Source organism: Mercenaria mercenaria, chromosome 2 (genome assembly GCF_021730395.1).
Source record: "Mercenaria mercenaria strain notata chromosome 2, MADL_Memer_1, whole genome shotgun sequence".
NCBI lineage: Eukaryota > Metazoa > Mollusca > Bivalvia > Venerida > Veneridae > Mercenaria > Mercenaria mercenaria.
The window spans coordinates 105,606,592-105,632,966 of record NC_069362.1 but is presented as its reverse complement, the minus strand read 5'-3'; the positions used below and the strand labels follow the sequence as shown (position 1 = coordinate 105,632,966).

Below are 26,375 nucleotides of genomic sequence, written 5' to 3'. Positions count from 1 at the left end.
CTTACTATGATTTTTAAAAAGTTAATTAGATTTCCTATTATATTATATTTTTAATACTAAGGACACTGTATTTATTTATTTTTTTTATTTCAGTTAATTGTCTTATATTTTCAGTATATTTCTTTTATTATTTTATCAAACCTAATTATTTAAAGTTAACTATTTCCATATAACTCCTTCAAAACATGATGATTTTAAATACAAGTTTTTAAAGTAAAAAATATCATGAAAAAGCAAAAATTCTTAAAATATTAAGGGGGACGAGTTGACCAAATTTTATGATGAGAGGACGAAATGACCAATTTTGGGGGACGAAATGACCAAATCGGGGACGAGTCGACCAAATTTTATGATGAGGGGAACGAAATGACCAATTTTGGGGGACGAAATGACCAAATCGGGGACGAGTTGACTGGGGGATGAGTTGACTAGGGGATGAGTTGACTTGATACCTAAGAATGCCTGTCAAACTACTTTTCGATGAAAATATAATTGTCAATTCCAAAACACCTTACTGAAACAATTAAAAGTTGAAATATAAAAATTATAAACAATTAAAGGGAGATAATTCTGAAAAACTACTCACTATTACTAGCACTGAAAATAAGTTATAAAACAGGTGCATCATGCTCGAAAGCTATTTAGATATGCATGAACCTATAAAGAAATCATTTTGTTAAAATGACAAATACTTTTCCAGCTCTATCCATCAAAACAGCACACCATAGACTTTCATTTGATCCTCAGAATGCCCAAATAATGTAACTGGAGCCTCAGCACTTAGAAGTACAAGTGAAATAACTATATTTTGTAATATAAATTCCAATTGAACCACTCAAACAGCACCTTTTACAGATTTAATCTGAGAATAAGTGATTCTGGGGCAGTTTTTTTTTATTAAGCCGATATTACAAACTTCATGTGTCCCTTCAAGTACTTTTTATACGCCCGAAGGGACGTATTATGTTATACCCCGGATGTCCGTCCGTCTGTCTGTTAGCAATTTCATGTTCTCTCTGTAACTCTTGAACCCCTTGAAGGATTTCAAAGAAGCTTGACACAAATGTTCACCACACCGAGATGATGTGCAGAGGGCATGTTTTGGATGTCTCGTTTGAAGGTCAAGGTCACACTTAGGGGTCAAAGGTCATATAAGTTTGTTTTGTGTCTGCTCTATAACTCTTGAATTGCTTGAAGGATTTCAAAGAAATTTGGCACAAATGTTCACCACACCGAAACGACGTGCAGAGCGCATGTTTTGGATGACTCGCTTTAAGGTCAAGGTCACACTTAGAGGTCAAAGGTCTGCTTTGTGTATATTGCTCTGCATTGCAGTGCTCTTGTTTTTATTTGGCAGATCACTTTGCTTTGTGTTACTAATAATATTGCTCTGCATTGCAGTGCTCTTGTTTTTACTTGGCAGATCACTTTTTTTTTCACTGACAATAAAAAAAATTGAATTACTTCCCTTTAATGTTACATTAAATAGCTTATTTTGAAACTTTTTTATTATTGGCCGTAGGGAAAAACCGAGACCACTTTTCTGTGATACAACATGGATGGTACCTCCAATTTTTAGGTGTATTTTGACATACCTATACCTGGTAAGGATTTTTTTTTGTGGAGTTAGAATTTTTTTTGGAATTTTTTCCTTTTGTTGTTCCTGTGCATTGGGCTTCAACAGTCAAGTTCTTTAAATTTTGCTCCCATCCTCTGATGTAATCCTTCGGGCGTATATTGTCCCGCTTGGCAGAGCTCTTGTTTTGACAAATATTTTTGAGCAGAAAGCTAAAAGATATCTTAATATTCAAGTTTCATTGTTACTCCTGCTTTCAATTCAGCTTTTGAGCAACTGAGTCATTGAAAAACATCTGAAATAAATTGAACATTATCAGTAGTCACATAAAAGGAGAAGACTGCAGGAGTAAATTTTAAACTATGCCTGTCTAAAAGAATGTATTTCTGTGTCATACCTTTACTATTCTTCACCAATAACCTTGAAGGCTGCAACCTGAATCACTCAGCCAGATTCGATCATGCCACTTTCCAGACAAGAAAAAAATATAGCATCAATACTTATACAATGGTAGAGTTGAACATTATTTTGCAAAATTGCACAAATATCTTTTGATCTGAGAAAATCAATGAGATGTACCATATGTGACATTGCTGTTATCAGTGAGGTAGAGACTTGAATATATTGACCGGTGTATTAAGATATTCTGATTTAGGTCATTATTTGGGTATATACCAGTACTTGCAGTATAGTTTAATATTCATCTAGCATCCTAATCATGGAGTCAAAGAAAATGATATTTATGTTTGATGTTGACACCACTTTAACTCCTCATAGAAAGGTATGGCTGGTTTAAATAACTCTTCAGATAGGTTTAAACTCTAACTCAATACTTTTTAATAGATTTCAGATTTCTTACAACTATTCTTAACCCTTATCATGATGGACACGACCGAGTCTGCCTTTAATTGCAACCAGTGTAGATCATGGTCAGCCTGCACATCCATGCAATCTGATCATGATCTGCACTGTTCGCCATTCAGTCAGTATCTTTTTGGTAAGCACTCCTTTGAACAGTTAATGGTATTGTCCAAATTGAAAGATGGACAAGTTCATGATAGAAGTTTAGCAGGGTAAGGGTTAAATGCTACATGTATTTCTGAGTCATAAACAATTAATGTAGAGAGATTAATATTTGTGAGGGTTTATTTTCACAAGTTTTCACTGTCTGAGCAATACTCAGATTCAGTACTCCTAGTCAAACTAATTTGACACGATCCTAGGAAATGTTGAGATAATATTTTCATATGGGCAATATCTCCACTCGTCCGTCACAAATATTAAACAGTCTGACTGTCGAATGATTTTGACTACAGTACTCCATGAAGCATTATCTCGAATAATATTAGCTACTATGAAGCACAAATTTCATAATAAAAGGAATAAGTTTGTTCTCACTGAACTAAAAGTGATTCAAAATGACCCAGTCTAGAGTATTCAATAGATGTGTTAAAATTTAATGTTTTTCAGTGAATTATTGAAATAAATTATGAAATACGTCTCGTATTTTCACAGAGAAAAATATCAGATATATTTTCCACTGGTAAGAAACGATAAAATGGGTAAATTTAGTCTAAAATGAAATAAAAAGATTGTTTGTTTTACATGTAAGATCAAAATATCTGTCGCTCATGAACACCGTATATTACATTTTCACTCGTGGCTATGCCACTCGTGAAAATATTGCATTTGGTGTTCGCTCGTAAAAGATTTTTCAATCTTACACTGAAACAAACAAATATCTTCTATATATACATCCTATTACTAAAATGTTTTGAATATTTAAAAGTTGGTATTAATTTGCTTTTTTTTTACCTCAGAGAGTGGAGTCGGACATGGAGCAGTTCCTGCAGAAGTTGAGGTCAAAGGTGAAGGTTGCTTTGGTTGGAGGATCTGACCTTCATAAAATAGCTGAACAGATGGGTGGAGATGATGGTATGTGCTGATCTTCATGAAACTTTTATATTCTTACATATTAAGTACAATTAAGAAATGTAAGAACAATTTTGGAAAGGGGAATTTCGAAAATAATCCTTGCTTCTTACCAAATACTTGTAGCAATAATTGTTGGAAATAATCTTTGAGTTGTGTTTCAACAAATATGTAAAAGTCACACGAGGTTTATGTAATCAGTCAGTGCACCAATCAGATTCTTTGAGTTGTCATTGTCAGTTTGAATGTCAATCAAAAGTAATTATGACTCCCCTCACAGGGGGAGACATATTGTGTTTGCCCTGTCCGTCTGTCCTGACTCCTTCCATCTGTCTGTCACACTTCATTTCCAATCAATAACTGGAGAACCATTTGATCTAGAACATTCAGACTTCATAGGCTGGCAGGGCTTATGGAGTAGACGACCCCTATTGTTTTTTGGGTCATTCCAGCAAAGGTCAAGGTCACAAGGGCCTGAACATGAAAAACCATTTCCGATCAATAACTTGAGAACCACTTGACCCAGAATGTTGAAACTTTATAGGATGATTGTTTATGCAGATTAGATGACCCCTATTGATTTTAGGGCCACTCAGTTAAAGGTCAAGGCCACAGGGGCCTGAATATTGAAAACCATTTCCGATCAATAACTTGAGAACCACTTGACCCAGAATGTTGAAACTTCATAGGATGATTGGTTATGCAGAGTAGATGACCCCTATTGATTTTGGTGTCACTCCATCAAAGGTAAAGGTCACAGGGGCCTGAACATGGAAAAGCATTTTGGATCAATAACTTGAGAACCACTTGACCCAGAATGTTGAAACTTCTTAGGATGATTGGTTATGCAGAGTTGATGACCCCTATTGATTTTGGGGTCACTCTGTTAAAGATCAAGGTTACAGGGGCCTGAACATGGAAAACATTTTCCGCTCAGTAACTTGAGAACCATTTGACCCAGAATGTTGAAACTTCATAGGATGATTGGTTGAATTCTTCATGTGAGGAAGCCATCCAGCTGGCTTACCGAAGGTCGGTAGTTCTACCCAGGTGCCCGCTCTGGATGAAATAATGCACGTAGGGGCACCTGGGGTCTTCCTCCACCATCAAAGCTGGAAAGTCGCCATATGACCTAAAATTGTGACGATGCGACGTTAAACCCCCCCCCCCAAAAAAAAAAAAAAGATCACCACTATTGGTTTTAGGGTCACTCTGTTAAAGGTCAAGGTCACAGGGGCCTGAACATGGAAAACCATTTCCGATCAATAACTTGAGAACCACAGAACCACTTGACCCAGAATGTTGAAACATCATAGGATGATTGGACATGCAGATTAGATGACCCCTGTTGATTTTAGGGTCACTGTGTTAAAGGTCAAGGCCACAGGGGCCTGAACATGGAAAACATTTTCCTGTCAGTAAGCTGAGGACCATTTGACCCAGAATGTTGAAACTTCATGGGATGATTAGTTTTGCAGAGTAGATGACCCCTATTGATTTTGGGGTCACTCTGTTAAAGGTGAAGGTCACAGGGGCCTGAACATGGAAAACTATTTCTGATCAATAACTTGAGAACCACTTTACCAAGAATGTTGAAACTTAATAGGATGATTGGACATGCAGAGCAGATGACCCCTACTGATTTTGGATTCACTCGATCAAAGGTCAAGGTCACAGGGGCCTGAACATTGAAAACCATTTCCAGTACATAACTTGAGAACCTCTAGGCCCAGAATGTTGAATGGACATGCCAAGTTGATGATCCTTATTGCAGCCAACCATTAGTGTCTCTTTGACTTTTGCTACTGTCCCCTATTGACTTCTGGCCCGTACGAATTTGCATTTGGGGAGACATGTGCTTTTCTACAAAGTTCAGTAACAATTCCACTCTTTTTTTTCAGTGATAGATAAGTTTGACTATGTATTTGCTGAGAATGGCCTGGTTGCATTTAAAGATGGAAAACAGATAGGACAAGAGGTTAGTTACTAGATTCAATGTTTAGGAAATTTCAGTTGTATTTAACAGATGGGCACCTGGGTAGATCCACTGACCTTCTGTAAGCCAGCTTGATTGCTTCGTCATATGAAGAATTTAATGCCCCGAGCGAGGTTAAAGCCCACATCAGGGAGGGGCAAAGGATTCAAAGTCAGCGGCCTTAACCACTCTGCCATGGAAACCCTGTATGTAGGTGAATCATATTTGAGCAACATATTACAACACTTCAGTTACCAAAGTGCTCATGGTGAGCTGTTGTGATCATGCTGTGTCCGTCGTGCGTGCGTCAAGTCGTCCATCCATCGTCAACATTTGTGTTTAAACGATATCTCCTCCCAAAACCAATGAATGGATTATGATGAAACTTCAAGCTTCAAACATCTCCTCCTAAACCGATGATCTGATTTTGAAATAATTTCACGCAAATGGTCCTCATGTCACCCTCTACCAAGATTGTTCAAATTATACCGATTCTTCAATCAGTGCACCAATCAGATTCTTTGAGTTGTCATTGTCAGTTTGAATGTCAATCAAAAGTAATTATTTCTCCCCTCACAGGGGCCTGAATATGGAAAACCAATTCCGATCAATAACTTGAGAACCACTTGAAAAACATGGTTGCTGGAGGGCGTGGTCACTTTTCCCTATATGTATATAGTGAAAATTTTAAAAATCATGTGTGAAACTGCTAGCCCTATTTTAGAATAATTATGTCTCCCCCAGGAGACATATTGTTTTTGCCCCCTGTCCGTCCGTCCGTACGTCACACTTCATTTCCGAGCAATAACTGGAGAACCATTTGACCTAGAACCTTCAAACTTCATAGGGTTATAGGGCTGCTGGAGTAGACGACCCCTATTGTTTTTGGGGTCACTCCGTCAAAGGTCAAGGTCACAGGGGCCCGAACATTGAAAACCATTTCCGATCAGTAACTAGAGAACCACTTGACCCAGAATGTTGAAACTTCATAGGATGATTGGTCATAAAGAGTAGATGACCCCAATTGATTTTGGGGTCACTCCATCAAAGGTCAAGGTCACAGGGGCCTGAACATGGAAAACCATTTCCGATCAATAACTAGAGAACCACTTGACCCAGAATGTTGAAACTTCAAAGGATGATTGTACATGCAAAGTAGATGACCCCTATCGATTTTGGGGTCACTCCATTAAAGGTCAAGGTCACAGGGGCCCGAACATTGAAAACCTTTTCCGGTCAGTAACTTGAGAACCACTTGACCCAGAATGTTGAAACTTCATAGGATGATTGTACATGCAAAGTAGATGACCCCTATCGATTTTGGGGTCACTCCATTAAAGGTCAAGGTCACAGGGGCCCGAACATTGAAAACCATTTCCGGTCAGTAACTTGAGAACCACTTGACCCAGAATGTTGAAACTTCATAGGATGATTGGTCATGAAGAGTAGATGACCCCTATTGATTTTGGGGTCACTCCGTTAAAGGTCAAGGTCACAGGGGCCTGAACATGGAAAACCATTTCCGATCAATAACTAGAGAACCATTTGACCCAGAATGTTGAAACTTCATAGGATGATTGTACATGCAAAGTAGATGACCCCTATCGATTTTGGGGTCACTCAATTAAAGGTCAAGGTCACAGGGACCTGAACATCGAAAACCATTTCCGATCAATAACTAGAGAACCATTTGACCCAGAATGTTGAAACTTCATAGGATGATTGTACATGCAAAGTAGATGACCCCTATCGATTTTGGGGTCACTCAATTAAAGGTCAAGGTCACAGGGACCTGAACATCGAAAACCATTTCCGGTCAGTAACTTTAGAACCACTTGACCCAGAATGTTGAAACTTAATAGGATGATTGGTCATGCAGAGTAGATGACCCCTAACAATTTTGGGGTCACTCTGTGAAAGGTCAAGGTCACAGGGGCCTGAACATTGAAAACCATTTCCGGTCAGTAACTTGAGAACCACTTGACCCAGAATGATGAAATTTCATAGGATGATTGGTCATACAGAGTAGATGACCCCTAATGATTTTAGGGTCACTCTGTTAAAGGTCAAGGCCACAGGGGCCTGAACATGGAAAACCATTTCCAATTAATAACTTGAGAACCTCTCGACCCAGAATGTTGAAACTTCATATGATGATTGTTCATGCAGAGTAAATGACCCCTATTGTTTTTGGGGTCACTCCGTTAAAGGTCAAGGTCACAGGGGCCTGAACATTGATAACCAGTTCCAATCAATAACTTGAGAACCACTTGACCCAGGATGTTGAAACTTCATAGGATGATTGAACATGCAGAGTATATGACCCCTATTGATTTTGGGGTCAGTCTATTAAAGGTCAAGGCCACAGTGGCCTGTTCATGTAAAATTATTTTTTGGAAATAACTTGAGAACCACTTGACCTACAATGTTGAAACTTAATAGGATGATTGGACTTGCAGAGTAGATGACCCCTATTTATTTTGAGGTCACTTGATCAAAGGTCAAGGTCACAGAAGCCTGAACAGTGACTTGAGAACCACTAGGCCAAGAGTGTTGAAATTTAGCGGGATGATTGGACATGCAAAGTAGATGATCCCTATTGCAGCCAACCATCAGTGTCTCTTTGACTTTTGCTCCTGACCCCTATTGACTTCTTGCCTATAGGACTTTGCATTGGGGGAGACATGCGCTTTTTTACAAAAGCATTTTCTAGTTTTACATAAATGGTCCTTGTGTGACCCTCTACCAAGATTGTTCAAATTATTTTGATTTGTCAAAAAACATGGCCGCCAGAGGGCGTGGTCACTTTTCCCATAGATATGTACAAATGTATATAGTGGAAACTTTAAAGATCTTCTTGTGTGAAACTGGTAGCCCGATTTTAGAATAATTTTACACAAATGGTCCTTGTTTGACTCTCTACCAAGATTATACAAATTATTTTGATTTGTCAAAAAACATGGCCGCCAGAGGGCGTGGTCACTTTTCCCTATATGTATATAGTGGAAACTTCAAAAATCTTCTTGTTTGAAACTGCAAGCCCGATATTAAAATAATTTTACACAAATGGTTCTTGTGTGATCCTCTACCAAGATTGTTCAAATTATTCCGATTTGTCAAAAAACATTGCTGCCAGGGGGTATGGTCACTTCTTCTCTGAATCAATAATAGCTAGAGCCTTGATATTTGGCGTGTGATATCAGATTTGTAATGTCTACCATATTTGTTCAAATTATTGCTCTAGGTTCAAAGTGAGTGTGACATGTAGATAATATAGGCTAACATAGAAGAAACCAAACACTGTACTTATACAAACACACTTGAAGTATTGTACACAAGTTAGCCCTTTAGGTCAATGACCCTCTTGTTTGTATATTCTGTTAAAGATTTATTTAATGATAAAAAATACCAGTTATATAGAGTTTTATCCCTATTAGAAATTTATGGGTTTTTAGCTCACCTGAGCCAAAGGCTCAGGATGAGCTTTTGTGATCACTCACCGTCCGGCCGGCCATCCGTCCACACTTTCCTTTAAACAACATCTCCTCCTAAACCATCTGGACAATTTTGATGAAACTTCACAGGGATGTTCCTTGGATGGTCTTCTTTAAAAATATTCAAAGAATTGAATTCCATATAGAACTCTGGTTGCCATGGCAACCGAAAGGAAAAACTTTAAAAATCTTCTTGTCCAAAACCACAGGTCATAGGGCTTTTATATTTGGTATGTAGCATCATCTAGTGATCCTCTACCAAGATTATTCAAATTATTCCCCTAGGGTTAAATATGGCCCCGCCCTGGGGGTAACATGGTTTACATAGACTTATATAGGGAAAACTTTGAAAACCTTCTTGTCCAAAACCACAAGGCATAGAGCCTCAATATTTGGCATGTGACATCATCTAATGATCCTCTATAAAGCTTTTTCAAATTATGCCCCTTGGGTGAAAAGAGGCCCCGTCCCGGGGGTCCCAAGTTTTACATAGGCTTATATAGGAAAAAACTTAAAAAATCTTCTTGTCTGAAACCAAAAGACCTAGGCCTTTGATATTTGGTGTGTAGCATTGCCTTTTTGTTCCCTACCAAAATTGTTCAAATTATGCCCAAGGGGTGAAAAGAGGCCCCGCCCCGGGGGTCTCAAGTTTTACATAGACTTAAATAGGAAATTTTTTTAAAAATCTTCTTGTCAGAAACCACAAGACCTAGGCCTTTGATGTTCGGTATGTAGCATTGCCTTGTGGTTCAGTACCAAGGTTGTTCAAATTATGCCCCTGGGTTAAAAAGAGGCCCCTCCCAGGGGGTTCCAAGTTTTAAATAGACTTATATAGGAAAAAATTTTAAAAATCTTCTTGTCTGAAACTGCAAGGCCTAGGCTTTTGATTTTTGGTATGTTGCATTGCCTAGTGGTTCTTTACCAAGATTGTTGAAATTATGCTTCTGGGGTAAAAAGAGGCCCTGCCCTGGGGTCCAAAGTTTTACATAGACTTGCATAGGAAAAATCTTTAAAAAATCTTCTTGACTGAAAGTTCAAGGCCTATGCTTTTGATATTCAGTATGTAACATTGCTTAGTGGCTCTCTAACAAGATTGTTCGAATTATGCCCCTGGGGTGAAAAGAGGCCCCACCCCAAGGGTCACATAGTTTTTATATGAGTTATAAAGGAAAAAATACTTCAAGAAATATCTGATCATATCTCCTAGACTGTTTAATTATAATTACCATAATGACCCCCAAGTAATTAGGGGTCATTTGACTGTAACCTTGATCTACTGACCTACTTTATTGTTTTTAAGATACAGCCTGGAACTTTGGATGACATGTACAGTTTTGCACACTGACCTTAAAACTGACTTTCAGTGACCATGAATGTGACCTACTGACCTAATTTCTTGTGTTTTAAGATACAGCCTTGAAATTTGGATGACATGTACAGTTTTGCACACCAACTTAAAACTGATTTTCAGTGACCTTGAATATGACCTACTGACCTACTTTCTTGTTTTTAGCTCACCTGAGCACAAAGTGCTTATGGTGAGGTATTGTGATCACGCTGTATCCGTCGTCCGTCCATGCGTCCGTCCGTGCGTTAAGTCGTCCTTTGTCAACATTTGTGTTTAAATGACATCTCCTCCAAAACCACTGAATGGATTTTGATGGAACTTGGCTATGATGTTCCTTGGGTGGTCCTCTACCAAAATTGTTCAAACAGTTCTGCTTTGTTGCACATAGGGGCTGCCAGAGCTTAAAATAGACAAAACATCAAACAACATCTCTTCCTAAACCGATGGTACGATTTTGAAATAATTTCACACAAATGGTCCTTATGTCACCCTCTACCAAGATTATTCAAATTATACCGATTCGTCAAAAAACATGGCTGCTAGGGGGCATGGTCATTTTTCCCTATATTTATATATAATGGAAACTTTAAAAATCTTCTTGTATGAAACTGTTTGCCAAATTTTAAAATAATTTTACACAAATGGTCCTTGTGTGACCTTCTACCAAGATTGTTCAAATTATTTTGATTCATCAAAAACATGGCCGCCAGAGGGCGTGGTCACTTTTCCCTATATGTATATAGTGGAAACTTTGAAAATCTTCTTGTGTGAAACTGCTTTCCCGACTTTAGAATAATTTTACACAAATGGTCCTTGTGTGACCCTCTACCAAGATTGTTAAAATTATTTTGATTTGTCAAAAAACATGGCCACCAGAGGGCGTGGTCAGTTTTCCCTATATGTATATAGTGGAAACTTTAAAAATCTCCTTGTGTGAAACTGCTTGCCCGATTTTAGAACAATTTTTTACAAATGGTCCTTGTGTGACCCTCTACCAAGATTGTAAAATTATTTTGATTTGTCAAAAAACATGGCCACCAGAGGGCGTGGTCACTTTTCCCTATATGTATATAGTGGAAACTTTAAAAATCTTCTTGTGTGAAACTGCTGGCCTGATTTTAAAATTATTTATCACAAATGGTCCTTGTGTGACCCTCTACCAATATTGTTCAAATTATTTTGATTCGTCAAAAAACATGGCCGCTAGAGGGTGTGGTCACTTTTCCCTATATGTATATAGTGGAAACTTTTAAAATCTTTTTTGTGTGAAACTGCTTGCCCAATTTTAAAATAATTTTTCACAAATGGTTCTTGTGTGAGCCTCTACCAAGATTGTTCAGATTATTTCGATTTGTCAAAAACATGGCTGTCAGGGGGCGTGGTCACTTTTCTTCTCTTAAACAATAATAGCTAGAGCCTTGATATTTGGCGTGTGATATCAGATTTGTAAAACCTACCATAATTGTTCAAGTTATTGCCCTAGGTTCAAAAGTGTGTGTGACATGTATATAATATAGGCTAACACAGAAGAAACCTAACTCTGTACTTATACAAACACACTTGAAGCCTTGTACACATGTGAGTGCTTTAGGGTCAATGACCCTCTTGTTTTAAGATACAGCTTTGAAATTTTGAGGACATGTATAGTTTTGCATGCTGATCTTTGAACAGACTTTCAGTGACCATCAGTGTGACCTATTGACCTACTTTCTTGTTTTCTAAGCTACAGCAAAAGGATTTGGACCACCTGTAATATTTTTTTTATAGATTTCAAAAGTAATTTTGCATAATTTTTACCTTGACCCACTCTTCTAATTTTTTTTGTTTTTAAAGCTTTAGCTAAGAAATTTGTTCAAGCAAGTAACTCTACTCAGGTGAGCGATATAGGGCCATCATGGCCCTCTTGTTATGTTTTTAGCTCATCTGAGCCAAAGCCTCAGGGTGAGCTATTGTGATCGCTCGCTGTCTGTTGTCTGTCCGTCTGTCCACACTTTCCTTTGAACAACATCTCCTCCTAAACCATCAGGCCAATTTTGATGAAACTTCACAGGGATGTTCCTTGGATGGTATTCTTTAAAAATTGTTCAAAGAATTTAATTCCATATAGAACTCTGGTTGCCATGGCAACCGAAAGGAAAAACTTTAAAAATCTTCTTGTCCAAAACCACAGGTCATAGGGCTTTTATATTTGGTATGTGGCATCTTCTAGTGGTCCTCTACCAAGATTATTCAAATTATTCCATTAGGGTCAAATATGGCCCCGTCCTGGGGGTCACATGGTTTACTTAGACTTATACAGGGAAAACTCTGAAAATCTTCTTGTCAAAAACCACAAGGCATAGAGCCTCAATATTTGGCATGTGACATCATCTAATGGTCCTCTAATTATTCAAATTATGCTCCTGGGGTGAAAAGAGGCCCTGTCCCGGGGGTCCCAAGTTTTACATAGACTTATATAGGAGAAAACTTTTAAAAATCTTCTTGTCTGAAACCAAAAGACCTAGGCCTTTGATATTTGGTATGTAGCATTGCCTTTTGGTTCCCTACCAAAATTATTCAAATTATGCCCCTAGGTTGAAAAGAGGCCCCACCCCGGGGGTCTCAAGTTTTACATAGACTTAAATAGGAATTTAAAAAAAAAATCTTCTTGTCTGAAACCACAAGACCTAGGCCTTTGATGTATGGTATGTAGCATTGCCTTGTGGTTCTCTACCAAGATTGTTCAGTTTATGTCCCTGGGGTGAAAAGAGGCTCCGCCCCGGGGGTCTTTTACATAGAGTTTTACATAGACTTATATAGGAAATTTAAAAAAAATCTTCTTGTCTGGAACTGCAGGGCCTAGTGGTCCTTTACCAAGATTGTTCAAATTATGCCTCTGGGGTAAAAAGAGGCCCTGCCCTGGGGGTCCCAAGTTTTAAATAGACTTACATAGAAATTGTTTAAAAAAAAATCTTCTTGACTGAAAGTTCAAGGCCTAAGCTTTTGATATTCAGTATGTAGCATTGCCTAGTAGGTGTCTAATAAGATTATTCAAATTATGCCCCTGGGGTGAAAAGAGGCCCCGCCCCGAGTGTCACATAGTTTTTATATGAGTTATATAGGAAAAAATACTTCAAAAATTATCTGATCATATTTCCTGTTTAATTTTGATTTTACTGGTTAATTATAATTACTTTATGACCCCAAGTAATTATGGGTCACTTGACTGTAACCTTGATCTACTGACCTACTTTCTTGTTTTTTAAGATACAGCCTTGAAATTTGGATGACATGTACAGTTTTGCACACCGATCTTAAAACTGATTTTCAGTGACCTTGAATATGACCTACTGACCTACTTTCTTGTTTTTTAAGACACAGCTTTGAAATTTGGATGACATGTACAGTTTTGCATGCCGATCTTTAAACAGATTTTCAGTGACCATCAATATGACCTACTGACCTACTTTCTTGTTTTCTAAGCTATAGCAAAAGGATTTGGACCACTTGTAATATTCTTTTTACAGATTTCAAAAGTAATCTTGCATAATCTTTACATTGACCGACTCTCCTAATTTTCTTGTTTTTAAAGCTTTAGCTAAGAAATTTGTTCAAGCAAACAGATACTCAGGTGAGCGATATAGGGCCATCATGGCCCTCGTCTTTTTTTAATGAAAGTATAATATTTGATTACTCCCCCTTTAATATGAGAGTATTCAAAAAGGGGACTATGTTGTTTAATTTCAGTATAATTTCTTCTTTTACATTTGTGTTTGATAGATAGTATTTCAACAAGTTGAACCTTAAAGCAAATTTTAAAATGACATGTAGCTGCTAGATTTATTTATTTCCAAGCTATTTTGGTTGATAGGTAAAGGGATGTTAAGATAATTTAACAGACATGCATCTCTTAAATTTTTTGGCTGAATATTATAATTATTTGTCAATAAAAAAATTTGACGAGTAAATTGTAATCTTATATTCATATCATTCCTTTTTTTGTTTAAATAAATTTATACATATGCTAAAATAACTTATCTTGTTCTGGTAACCAGGATAGGAAAATCATATGATATGAAAATTTTAAAAATACCTCTTCTGAAAGTCTAACTGGTATTAAGCACTCAATGAACATAAAAAAGTGTAAGAGGTCAGTTGCTGAAGTTTGGAACAGATCCATTACTACATTGAAATCTGAATAACCACCTGTAAAGGTGTTGAACTAAATATACATGTAGAACCAACTGGTCACATTTCATAACATAGCCTAGACAATCACAGTGCTTTTTATCCCGCGTCGATGAAATCGGGAGGGGTGTATTGAAATGGCGTTGTCCGTCTGTCATGTCCGTGCATGCGTCCGTCCGTCCGCAGACATATCTCAGTAACTAGCAGGTAGAATTTCATAAAACTTGAAATAAACATGAACCAACATACTGCCATGATGCCTGTCAAGTTTTTTTTTGTTTGGTCAATTTTCCTTAGAGTTATTGCCCTTGATTTAATGAAAAAATGCCCAAAAATGTCCTTCGAAACTGGGTCACGTGCCTTCATAAATTAGGTCAGTAGGTCAAATAAAAGAAAAACCTTGTGACCTCACTAAAGGCCATATTTTTCATGGGATCTGTATGAAAATTGGTCTGAATGTTTATCTTGATGATATCTAGGTCAAGTTCGAAACTGGGTCACATGCGGTCAAAAACTTGGTCAGTAGGTCTAAAAATAAAAAACCTTGTGACCTTTCTAGAGGCCATTCTTATGAATGGATCTTCATAAAAATTGGTCAGAATGTTAACCTTGATGATGGGGCCTCCGTGGCCGAGTGGTTAAGGTCGCTGACTTCAAATCACTTGCCCCTCAGCGATGTGGGTTCGAGCCTCACTCGGTGCGTTGAATTCTTCATGTGAGGAAGCCATCCAGCTGGCTTACGGAAGGTCGGTGGTTCTACCCAGGTGCCCGCTCGTGATGAAATAATGCACGGAGGGGCACCTGGGGTCTTCCTCCACCATCAAAGCTGGAAAGTCGCCATATGACCTATAATTGTGTCGGTGCGATGTTAAACCCAACCATAAATAATAACCTTGATGATATCTAGGTCAGGTTCGAAATTGGGTTACGTGGCATCAATAACTAGGTCAGTAGGTCAAAAAATAAAACATCCTTGTGACCTGTCTAGAGGCCATATTGATGATATCTAGGTATGGTTCGAAACTGGGTCAACTGCGGTCAAAAACTAGGTCAGTAGGTCTAAAAATAGAAAAACCTTTTGACCTCTCTAAAAGCCATACTTTTGAATGGATCTTCATGAAATTTGGTTAGGATGTTCACCTTGATGATATCTAGGTCAAGATTGAAACTGGGTCATGTGCAGTCAATAACTAGGTCAGTAGGTCAAATAATAAAAAAACCCTTGTGACCTCTCTAGAGGCCATATTTTTCATGGGATCTGTATGAAAGTTGGTCTGAATGTTCATCTTGATGATATCTAGGTCATGTTCGAAACTGGGTCAACTGCAATGAAAAAAAAGGTCAGTAGGTCTAAAAATAGAAAAACCATGTGACCTCTCTAGACGCCATACTTTTGAATGGATCTTCATGAAAATTGGTCAGAATGTTCACCTTGATGATATCTAGGTCAGATTCGAAGCTGGGTCACGTCCCGGCAATAACTAGGTCAGTAGGTGAAATAATAAAAAACCTTGTGACCGCTCTAGGGGTCATATTTTTCAATGGATCTTCATGAAAATTGGTCAGAATTTTTATCTTGATGATATCTAGATCATGTTCAAAATTGGGTCACATGAGCTCAAAAACTAGGTCACTATGTCAAATAATAGAAAAAACGACATCATACTCAGTTCAAAACTGGGTCATGTGGGGAAAGGTGAGCGATTCAGGACCATCATGGTCCTCTTGTTTTTTAATTAGTCAATTTTCCTTAGAGTTATTGCCCTTTAATTGTTTAAAAATCTACAGATCTGTACATAACAAACCAACCAATTGGTAGAATTTCATTAAACGACTTTCATTCTTTCCATGAACATTTATTATAAACATGTGAAGTTGTGTACCCACACCTGGTCACCACCTTGCCTTGGTCACACCCCCTTCCCCCCCCCCCCCAATAAAAAAAAAAGAGATACTTTTTCATTCCTTTTTAATTTTTTTTCAAACCTTCTATAAATATTTATCAATATGCAAAGTTGCAATATGCAAAGTTGTTCCATTCCCCCACCTCACTCCTCCACCCAGTCATGCCCTCCACCCAAAGCATGCATCACCTCGCCCCTCCCATTTATTTTTTTTTTTTTTGATTTTTAATTTTCCATCAATATTTATAATCAACATATGATGTTTTGTACCCACACCCAGTCACCCTCGCTGCCTCCCCCCCCCCCACCAAAAATAGCATTCATTTTCTGTAAAATTGATTTTGACTAATGAAATTACTTGCGTCTTAGTAACATCCTTAACTTTTGCCAGATATACTGTTTTGCCATTCCTCACCACAAACCCTTTCGGCGGGGGATACCAGTTCATCGAATTTGCTTGTTCTCAGGCCAATTTGGGGTGGATATTGAGCCCCAATCCCACCCCCTTCTCAATTTTTTTTTTTTTTACTTTTTCAACCAAGATCGTATCTATGAAGTCTTAAACATTTGAAATGTAAGACAGTATGCTAACTTGATGCATTTATGGCCATTTTTAGCTCACCTGAGCCAAAGGCTCAATGTCCGTCGTCAGTTGTGTGTCGTGCGTCCGTCAACAATTTCTAAAAAGTCTTCTTCTTGAAAACCACTGGGCAGAATTACACCAAACTTCACAGGAATGATCCTTGGGTGGCCTCCTTTCAAAATTGTTCAAGGAATTGAATTCCATGCAGAACTCTAGTTGCCATGGCAACCGAAAGGAAAAACTTTAAAAATCTTCTTGTCCAAAACTGCAAGGCACAGAGTCTTGATATTTGACATGTGACATCATCTAATGGTCCTCTATGAAGATTTTTCAAATTGTGCCCCTGGGGGTCACAAGTTTTACATACTAGACTTATATAGGAATTTTTAAAAAAAATCTTTTTGTCTGAAACCACAAGACCTAGGCCTTTGATATTTGGTTTGTAGCATTGCCTTGTGGTCCTCTACCAAAATTGTTCAAATTATAACCCTGGGATGAAAAGAGGCCAAGTCCCGGGGGGTCTCAAGTTTTACATAGCTTTATATAGGAGAAAACTTTAAAAATCTTCTTGTCCAAATCCGCAAGGCATAGAGCCTTGAGATTTGGCATGTGACATCATCTAATGGTCCTCTATAAAGATTGTTCAAATTTTGCCCCTGGGGTAATAGAGGCCCTGTCCCTGGGGGTTACAAGTTTTACATAGACTTATATAGGAAAAAACTTTTTCTAGTCTAAAACCAAAAGACCTAGGCCTTTGATATTTGGTATGAAGCATTGCCTTGTGGTCCTCTACCAAAATTATTCAAATTATAACCCTGGGGTGAAAAGAGGCCCAGCCCAGGGGGGTCTCAAGTTTTACATAGACTTAAATAGGAAAAAACTTAAAAAGTCTTCTTGCCTTAAACTGCAAGGCCTAGGCTTTTGATATTTGGTATGTTGCATTACCTTGTGGTCCTCTACCAAAATTGTTCAAAATTATGACCCTGGGGTGAAAAGGGGCCTGTCCCTGGGGGTCCCAAATTTAACATAGACATATGTATGGAGAGAAAAAAAATCTTCTTGTCTGAAAGTTCAAGGCCTAGGCCTTTGACATTTGATATGTAGCATCGCCTAGTGGATTTCTAACAAGATCGTTCAAATTATGCCCCTGGGGTGAAAAGAGGCCCTGGGGGTCACTTGTTTTATGAGTTATATAGGAATAAATACTTAACAAATTATCAGATCACATTTCCTAAACTGTTTGATTATAATTACCTGATGACCACAAGCGATTAGGGGTCACTTGGCTGTGACCTTGACCTACTGACCTACTTTCTTGTTCTTTAAGATACAGCCTTGAAATTTGGATGACATGTACAGTTTTGCACACCGATCTTAAAACTGACTTTCAGTGACCATGACTGTGACCTACTGACCTACTTTCTAATATTTTAGCATCAGTGTGCCATTTTAAACATGTGGCTGATATTACTCAGGTGAGCGATTCAGGGTCATCATGACCCTCTTGTTTCTTAAATGTAATATTTTAATAAAAAAATATATGACTTAACAATCTTAACAATTCCCAATTAAGATGTTTTACGACATATTTTTCCCAATTATAAAGGCCCCAGCCCCATTCCCAAATCATTGGGGAAAAAACCCACTGAATCAACATAAGAAATTACATCTTTTAGTATAAATTTCCATTTCATAACAGTTACAATAAAACCCAAAAGATACAGATAAAGACTTAGTTATAATATAACTTTATTTCAATTTCAGAATTTGCAAAAACATATGGGAGATGATATATTACAAAAAGTCATCAATTTTTGTCTACATTACATGTCGCAGTTAACACTTCCAGTTAAAAGGTAATTACTTTCTGGTATAAAACTTAAAAAAAGTAAAGTGTTTGTTTATTATAGTGTCACCCCTTCTGAAAGGACCAGTCATTTTGGCTAATGAGACTCCTACATACATTGAACAACATTACTTCCCGATTTCTAGTTTTTAATGCCAGGAACCATTATTTAAGTTGCTTGTGGCTCACCAACCAGTCTATCCCAGTTACAAGACCCGTCACTGACAGTGCTCGAACCTTCAACCTCCCAATTGCAGGGCAGATGCTTTATTCATTAGACCATGGCAGCTTTGTATAAATATCAATGTGTGCACATTTAGTCAAATAAAAAAATGGAGTTTTCTTGACCTTAAGGTATTAGATCACTGATAGAGAACCTCCTTTTTGAAGAGTATTCAATTCCTACCATAAACCTACTTTTACTGCAATTCTTAGGGGGTGTAGGTTCAAGCCCTACTGGGACCAAACTTTTTTTTCCTTATTTTCCTTTTTTTCTAGTAAGTTTTTACTTCTTTCAAGACTTATTATTGATTTCTTGTACAAAAATGGAAAAAGATCTTATAAGCGATTTCTTGGTGTTCAAAATGAATTTACTACTTAAACAGAAGGGGTAGAGTTACACATCTTTAAAAATATAGAGTTACATGCAGTGAAAGTTCTCTATTTTGCTTTCACTCTTAGATTATATATTGTGGAAGAAATTTATGTAGGTTTTACGTCTGCCCTAAGGTTATTTTTAAAATGGAGTCAGCAAAATTCAAAACAGAAACACAGCATTCGACCTTATTTTTTCAATGTTGAAGTATGAATTCTGTTTCATTAAATCCGTTTACTTGAGGCACCATAGAAAAAATGATATTGACATTTTTATTTTGTGTTTTATAATTGTTTACCAATAGTTTGATGTTTCTTTTATTAAAATTAATGGTAAAATGAGTTCTCTGCAAACGTTTTGGATAGTGGCTATCACTTTGAAATTTGTCTCTACTTGAGCTTGAGGAGATACCATAAGTTATACAAAATTTATAAAAAACGGCACAGTAAAAGTTGTTTAAAAATTGCAAAATAGTGCAAAACACGGTTACCTTTCAGAATATACCAGGCAAAGGCCATTTTGTAAACATTACTATTAGTGATCTAACACCTTAAGACGGCATGCAGCTGATCAAGTTAAAGATCTAGATCTTTGCCCTGGGCTAAGGAAATTTTGACTTCTGTAGCAGAGTAGGGGAAGAAGCACATTCGCAGTGTAAGTTGATGCAGAGATCATACATGCTGTATGTTTTAAACCTCACATGGGGTGTAGAATTTTTTCACTTGTTGAAGCCTTCTAGCTAGCTGACAGAATTTACCCAGGTGACAGCTTGTGCCTGAAATAGTACCTAAAGGGGCAACTGTGGTGACTGTCTTCCTTCAACATCAAAAGCCTGATAGAACATTACATTAAATTGTGGTAATGTGCCAAATAAAATAAAATACATACCTTATAATTTCCAGCTATGTGGTAGCAGTGTTGTTTACAGTATTATTAATAATTATTAACAGAATTTTTTGCAAGCTTTTTTATCTACCCTCCTATTGTATTGATTGGAAATCTCTAAAATGTTTCTTTTTGTGAAAATTGTTAACCCATTTCAATTCAGAAATTTTTGCCAGTTGTTTACCAGTTAGTTTTTCTGTTAGAAATGTCCTATTTATACAAATGGAACAGTTGGAACTAATGTATTGATATTATTGAAACATTCCAGGGGGACATTTGTAGAATTCCGCAGCAGTATGTTAAATATTTGTCCAGTGGGGAGAAGTTGTAGTCAGGCTGAGAGAGATGAGTTTTCAGCTTATGACCAGGTAATGGTTCTATCAATTTTATACAAAGTAAAACAGTGTAAAAGATTTTTTTTGTTGGGTTTAAGGTTGCACCGACACATGTGTCATATAGCAACTTTTCAGTTTTGATGTTGCAGGAAGACCCCTGGTGCCACTCTTTGCATTGTTTATTCACAAGCAGGCATCAGGGTAAACCCAGAGACCTTCGTAAGCCAGCTGGATGGCTTCTTACATGAAGAATTCATTGTCCCAGGCTTGAACACACATTGGTGAGGAGCATGTGATTTGAAGTCAGCAACCTTAACCACTCGGCCACGGAGGCCCCAGTGTAAAAGAAAGGAATAGAAAAAATATGTATATAATGGAACAGTAGCAATAAGATTTAAGAATATGCATTTGATGGGAAGAAAATAAGTTTCCCTTTCAGTGGAAACCTAGTTTTTATCCCTAAGAATTCATGTATGTTATGTCATTTGAGGCAAAAAAATGTATGAATAAAACACCATTCCTTTAATTGAGAGACTTGAGTTTCCAGCTAATAAAACAAGAAAACAGAATAATTTTATCAAGGTATTGAACTGATTTACAAATCATTCCATATGACCCTACCACAAGAACAGGAAGCCCAACGACTGTATATAATAATTTAATGTCAGAAGTTTGGTCAAATGATCTTACTTTACAATTTTTACCCCTTTTTAGCTCACCTGTCACTTAGTGACAAGGTGAGCTTTTGTGATTGTCCGTCGTCCGTCCGCCGTCCGTCCACAATTTCTTGTGAACACGATAGTCTCCACAGTTTGCAATCAATTTTAATCAAACTTGCACACAACTTGTACTGGCATAATATCTCGGTTCCTTTCGAAAACTGGCCAGATCCCATCATGGGTTCCAGAGTTATGGCCCTTTAAAGGTCCAAAATTTGCTATTTTGGCTTTTGCAGCCATATAGAGACTTCATTTATGGTTTGATTTGATACAAACTTGCAAAATATCTTCGACAACAATAAATCTTGGATTCCATGACGAATCTGTCAGATCCAATCATAGGTTGTTTCCCACGGTAAGAAATAGTCATATTAGATAACTCTTGATTGAACATTTATCGATATAAATACTTTTCTAATATATTGTTGTATATATTGATGTACTCTGTATCTTCTACATGCATATACCAATGCATGATTATCTCCCCTGATTTTAATAAAAATGGATTTATCTCGGTAAATATTTATAGAACTCGTTTTAAATTTTATTATTGTCTTTAGTTGTACTGAGGCAATCAGGGTAGATAGCTATGGACTGATATTGTGTCAAATTACCTTCCTTTGTTTCAAATTAAAATGGGTGTATCTCAGTAACCAATGAAGATACTGATTTGAAATGTCATTTATGCCATCAGATGGACTCGGACAATCAGGGTAGGTAACTTTTGACTGCATTTATGACAAATTACCTCCCTTTATTTTATGTAAATGAATATATCTCAGCAGCATCTAATGAGATTGGTTTTAAATGTTATTTAAGTCTTCCAGGGTAAGGAATAGTCATGCTAGTACAAAAATGCAGCATTTGAGCCTAGGACCCTCAAACTTGGTATGGAAATTGGCCCTGACTAGGTCAAAAGGGACTTACAAGCAAATAGTTTTGCAATGTAATTTCAACTGTAGCTTTATGCTGTAAGGTAAATAGATTTATTAATGTCATTCTTTCAGGAACATAAAATACGCGAGAAGTTTAAAGCAGCCCTGGAGAAGGAGTTTGGTAATGCTGGGCTTCAGTTTGCAATAGGAGGACAAATCAGTCTCGATATTTTTCCAGTAGGATGGAATAAAACATTCTGTTTACAGTTTCTAGAGAAAGACAGCTTTGAAACAATGCATTTCTTTGGTGATAAAACTGCAAAGGTACTTGATGAGAATTTATTCTGTATTGCAATGTATTTGAAATATACATATGTAAACCTTTACCATGAAAAGCCTGCTTTACTGATAGAATTCCTAAAAGTAAATGTTCTTGTGTTATTTCCATAAGCTAAATGGTGGGTAATGTATGGAAATTTCCAGTCTTGAAGTAAGTGTACAAGTCTTTTCCCTTGTCAAATCTGAGGTAATCATCAGTAATGGTAATTGTAATTAATCAGTAATGGTAATAATACTAATCACAATCAGTAATAACAATCACAATCAGTAATGGAGTAATGACAGTCATATTCAGTAATAGTAATCATAATCAGTAATCGTAATCGTAATAGCAGTCATAACCAGCAGTTGTAACAAGTTGTAATCGAAAACAATTTCTCACATAATCTTGAGAAATCAGTCATTTTTAAAGGATTGTTGTTTGGTTATTTGTCTGCAGAACTGAAGATGTTGTAGTCTTTTGCCTTTATATGCCAGCTGATATTGACCCTCTTTATCACAAGTATATGTTTATGATTGTTTTAGATTCTTAGTTGCAAACTGCTGTAGCAGTTAAATGATTCAATATCTTTATTTCAGGGAGGGAATGATCATGAAATCTTTGAAGATGCACGAACAATCGGACATACAGTGACAAGCCCAGCTGATACAATAAAACAAGTCACAGAAACCCTTAACGGGCTTGGACTTTAACAATAACTGATCCTAGGATTTTATATTGAATTATTGCATCTTCACATGACTGTGTACATCTATTTATCTGGTCTTGAATTCCTTCTGTCCATCATGTTCAAATTCAATGAAACTTCAAGTTGACCATCAAATTTTTCATTAAAAAATAGAGCTATAAGTCTGTCTTGTCCCTAAATGTTTTACTTCCATTGTTGGTCTGCCTCAAAATTTATTTAAGGTCAAAACTCCTCCAAAGTGTTCGTCTGGTTGTTATTATCCCCCGCCGATGAAATCGTGAGGGGGGTATTGAAATGGCATTGTCCGTCCGTCAGTACATCCGTCCGTCCGCAGCCATTTCTCAGTAACTACCTGGTAGAATTTCATGAAACTTAAAAAAAAACATGAACTAATATACTGCGATGATGCCCGTCAAGTTTTTTTTGGATTGGTCAATTTCCCTAAGAGTTATTGCCCTTGATTTAATGAAAAATGTCCGTCCGCAGCCATTTCTCAGTAACTAGCTGGTAGAATGTCATCAAACTTGAAACAGACATGAACCAAGATACTGCGATGGTGCCCTTCAAGTTTTTTTTTCGATTTGTCAATTTCCCTTAGAGTTATTGCCCTTGATTAAATGAAAAATGCACAAAAATGTCCGTCTCCAGCCATTTCTGAGTAACTAGCAGGTAGAATTTCATCAAACTTGAAATAAACATGAGCCAACATAGAGTTATTGCCCTTGATTTAATGAAAAATACACGTCTGCAGCCATTTCTCAGTAACAAGTTTGTAGAATTTCATGAAACTTGAAATAAATGTGAACCAACATACTTTGATGATGCTCGTCATTTTCTTTTTTTATTGGTCGATTTTCCATACAGTTATTGCCCTTTGTTTAAAAATCCACAGATTTGTACATAACAAACCAACCAATTGGAAGAATTTCATTAAACTTCTTTCATTCTTTTCCATGAACATTTATTATAAACATGTGAAGTTGTGTACCCACACCTGGTTGCCACCTTGCCTTGGTCACACCCGCTCCCCCTCCCTCCCCAACCCACCCACCCCCCCACCCCCCATTTTTTTTTTTAATTTTTAATTTTCCATCAATATTTATAATCAACATGTGAAGTTTTGTACCGGCACCCCTACCAAAAAAACCATTCATTTTCTGTTAATTTGATTTGACTAATGAAATTATTTGCTTCTTTGTAACATTCTTAACGTTTTGCTGGATATATTTTTTTGCTGTTCCTCACCACAGTCCCTTTCGTCGGGGGATACCAATTCATTGAATTTGCTTGTTCTTTATGATTTAGAGGGCATCTACTCAGTATTGTTTGAAAGTACTAAGGTTGCAATAGATACACTAGAACTAATGTTATTGACACCGCTGAAGAGAAAATATCTCAAAAAGAGTTTGATACTTTTTTTCTCCCCAAATAGACAACCTGTATAGATTTTTATATTGTATATCATTTAGACACCAGTGATAAATTTATATAATTATATAGGTTAACTAGTATTAACAACATTTATTTGCAAGTCAATATTTGCCATCATTGAGTAAAGAGGACTTTGTATTTCAACTAGTTTTGTTGCATGTGAATGGAACCTGTCCTCAGTGATAGCTGTTGTTGAAGCTATGCATTTCTACAATATACCAGGGGAGGTAATTACATCTTGCTCTTGTTGCAAATTCTGTTTTTGTAATCTGGTGTCAAAAGGGGATATTTGTATATACTCTGGGAAATAAAAAGAAAACATATAATGGAATATCTCTCATGAGCTGTTGCCTGTGATACAGTCTACAATATATGCTGGAATGTAAGTTATTAATTATACATTGTTACAAGGATTGTATGCGTTTAAAAATAATTTCTATACTTGACATAGTGTGGATATTATGTATGCTATACATTGTGTTAACATTCTTTTATACATGTAACAACTAACTAAAGTAGGGTCCAATTTGTTGCAGTTTATTTATATAAAATGGGAATTGTATAGTGTTTCTGGTTTTATCATATCCAAGCATCCTGAGCATACATTGATAGTGATATACTAAATGGATGTATTTTACAAGATGAAAATTTACTTGTGAAAATTTTTTTTTATCCCTATTTATGGGCCATTTTCATATAAAAAAAAGGAATTAAGAATGATATAAGTTTAGGCCCTTTATAAAGTATTACTCACAAATATGTTTAGCGATACATTTTGTTGCTGGACAACACAGAGCCAAAATATCCTGTGTCAGTGCATTTAAAGAAAACTGTGTGGAATTAAACATTTGTGCGATGTTGCAACATGAAAAAGCCTTCCTATCCTTATTTAATTATTACTCACCAGTCCAGTGAGGGATTACTTAGCACCAGCAACTGCTTTTAGGCACGGCTGACAGGCTCCCAGCTTGTAAAGTTTGCACAAAATAAGCAGGGTGGGAGCTAGTTTGACTTTTTACCAGGACCACGACTGATTGGTAACTTTAAATATGGGAGTAATTGTATTACGACAGCCTACCCCACCTACAAGCTTTCGTAAGAAAGTACCAACAGTGATACAATGAAGTTCTTTGTGTACCAGTTTCATTCACACAGTCTAATGTTGGATGTGCATTATGTGGGGTAGGGTCATTGGTTAGGGCATTGCATTACCATTTCTGGTGTGGTGAAATTTTGTGGTTAAACAAGCACAGTTGAATTTTTTATATTAAACTTTATTAACGGTTATGGTCGTCATCTTGTCTTTATTTCATTATCTTTGAAAGATGCCATATGCAGAAATGTGTCTTGTTAATTAAAATGGTCAAATTTAAGAAATAGAAGTTAAATACATCTTCAGAATATAGAAAATGTAATAAAGTTTACAGATCAACCTCAATGCTTCACTTTTTAGCTCACCTGAGCACGAAGTGCTCAAAGGTGAGCTTTTGTAATCGCCTTGTGTCCGTCTTCCATCAACAATTTGACTATTAACACTCCAGAGGTCACAATTTTGGCCCAATCTTAATGAAAGTTGGTCAGAATGTTACCCTCAATAAAATCTTGGACAAGTTTGATATTGGGTCATCTGGGTTCAAAAACTAGGTCACTAGATCAGATCAAAGGAAAAGCTTGTTAACACT

General features: G+C 36.9%; 1 protein-coding gene across 3 annotated transcripts in view; it reads left to right on the top strand.

Moving 5' to 3' along the window:
* Positions 1–25,980, top strand: part of LOC123564808 (phosphomannomutase 2-like) — a 35,888-nt gene extending 9,908 nt beyond the window's left edge. For 2 of the 3 annotated variants that reach the window (XM_045358635.2, XM_053537433.1), the window contains exons 2-7: positions 3,397–3,511; positions 5,410–5,486; positions 18,744–18,835; positions 20,574–20,673; positions 22,367–22,558; positions 23,153–25,980. In XM_045358635.2, the coding sequence (XP_045214570.1) occupies positions 3,397–3,511; positions 5,410–5,486; positions 18,744–18,835; positions 20,574–20,673; positions 22,367–22,558; positions 23,153–23,266 (690 nt within the window). In that variant the 3' untranslated portion in view covers positions 23,267–25,980. Of the gene's footprint in view, positions 1–2,279; positions 2,358–3,396; positions 3,512–5,409; positions 5,487–18,743; positions 18,836–20,573; positions 20,674–22,366; positions 22,559–23,152 lie in introns of those variants that run through there. The other variant, XM_045358636.2, reaches the window with a different exon arrangement.
* The last annotated feature ends 395 nt before the right edge of the window (positions 25,981–26,375 follow it).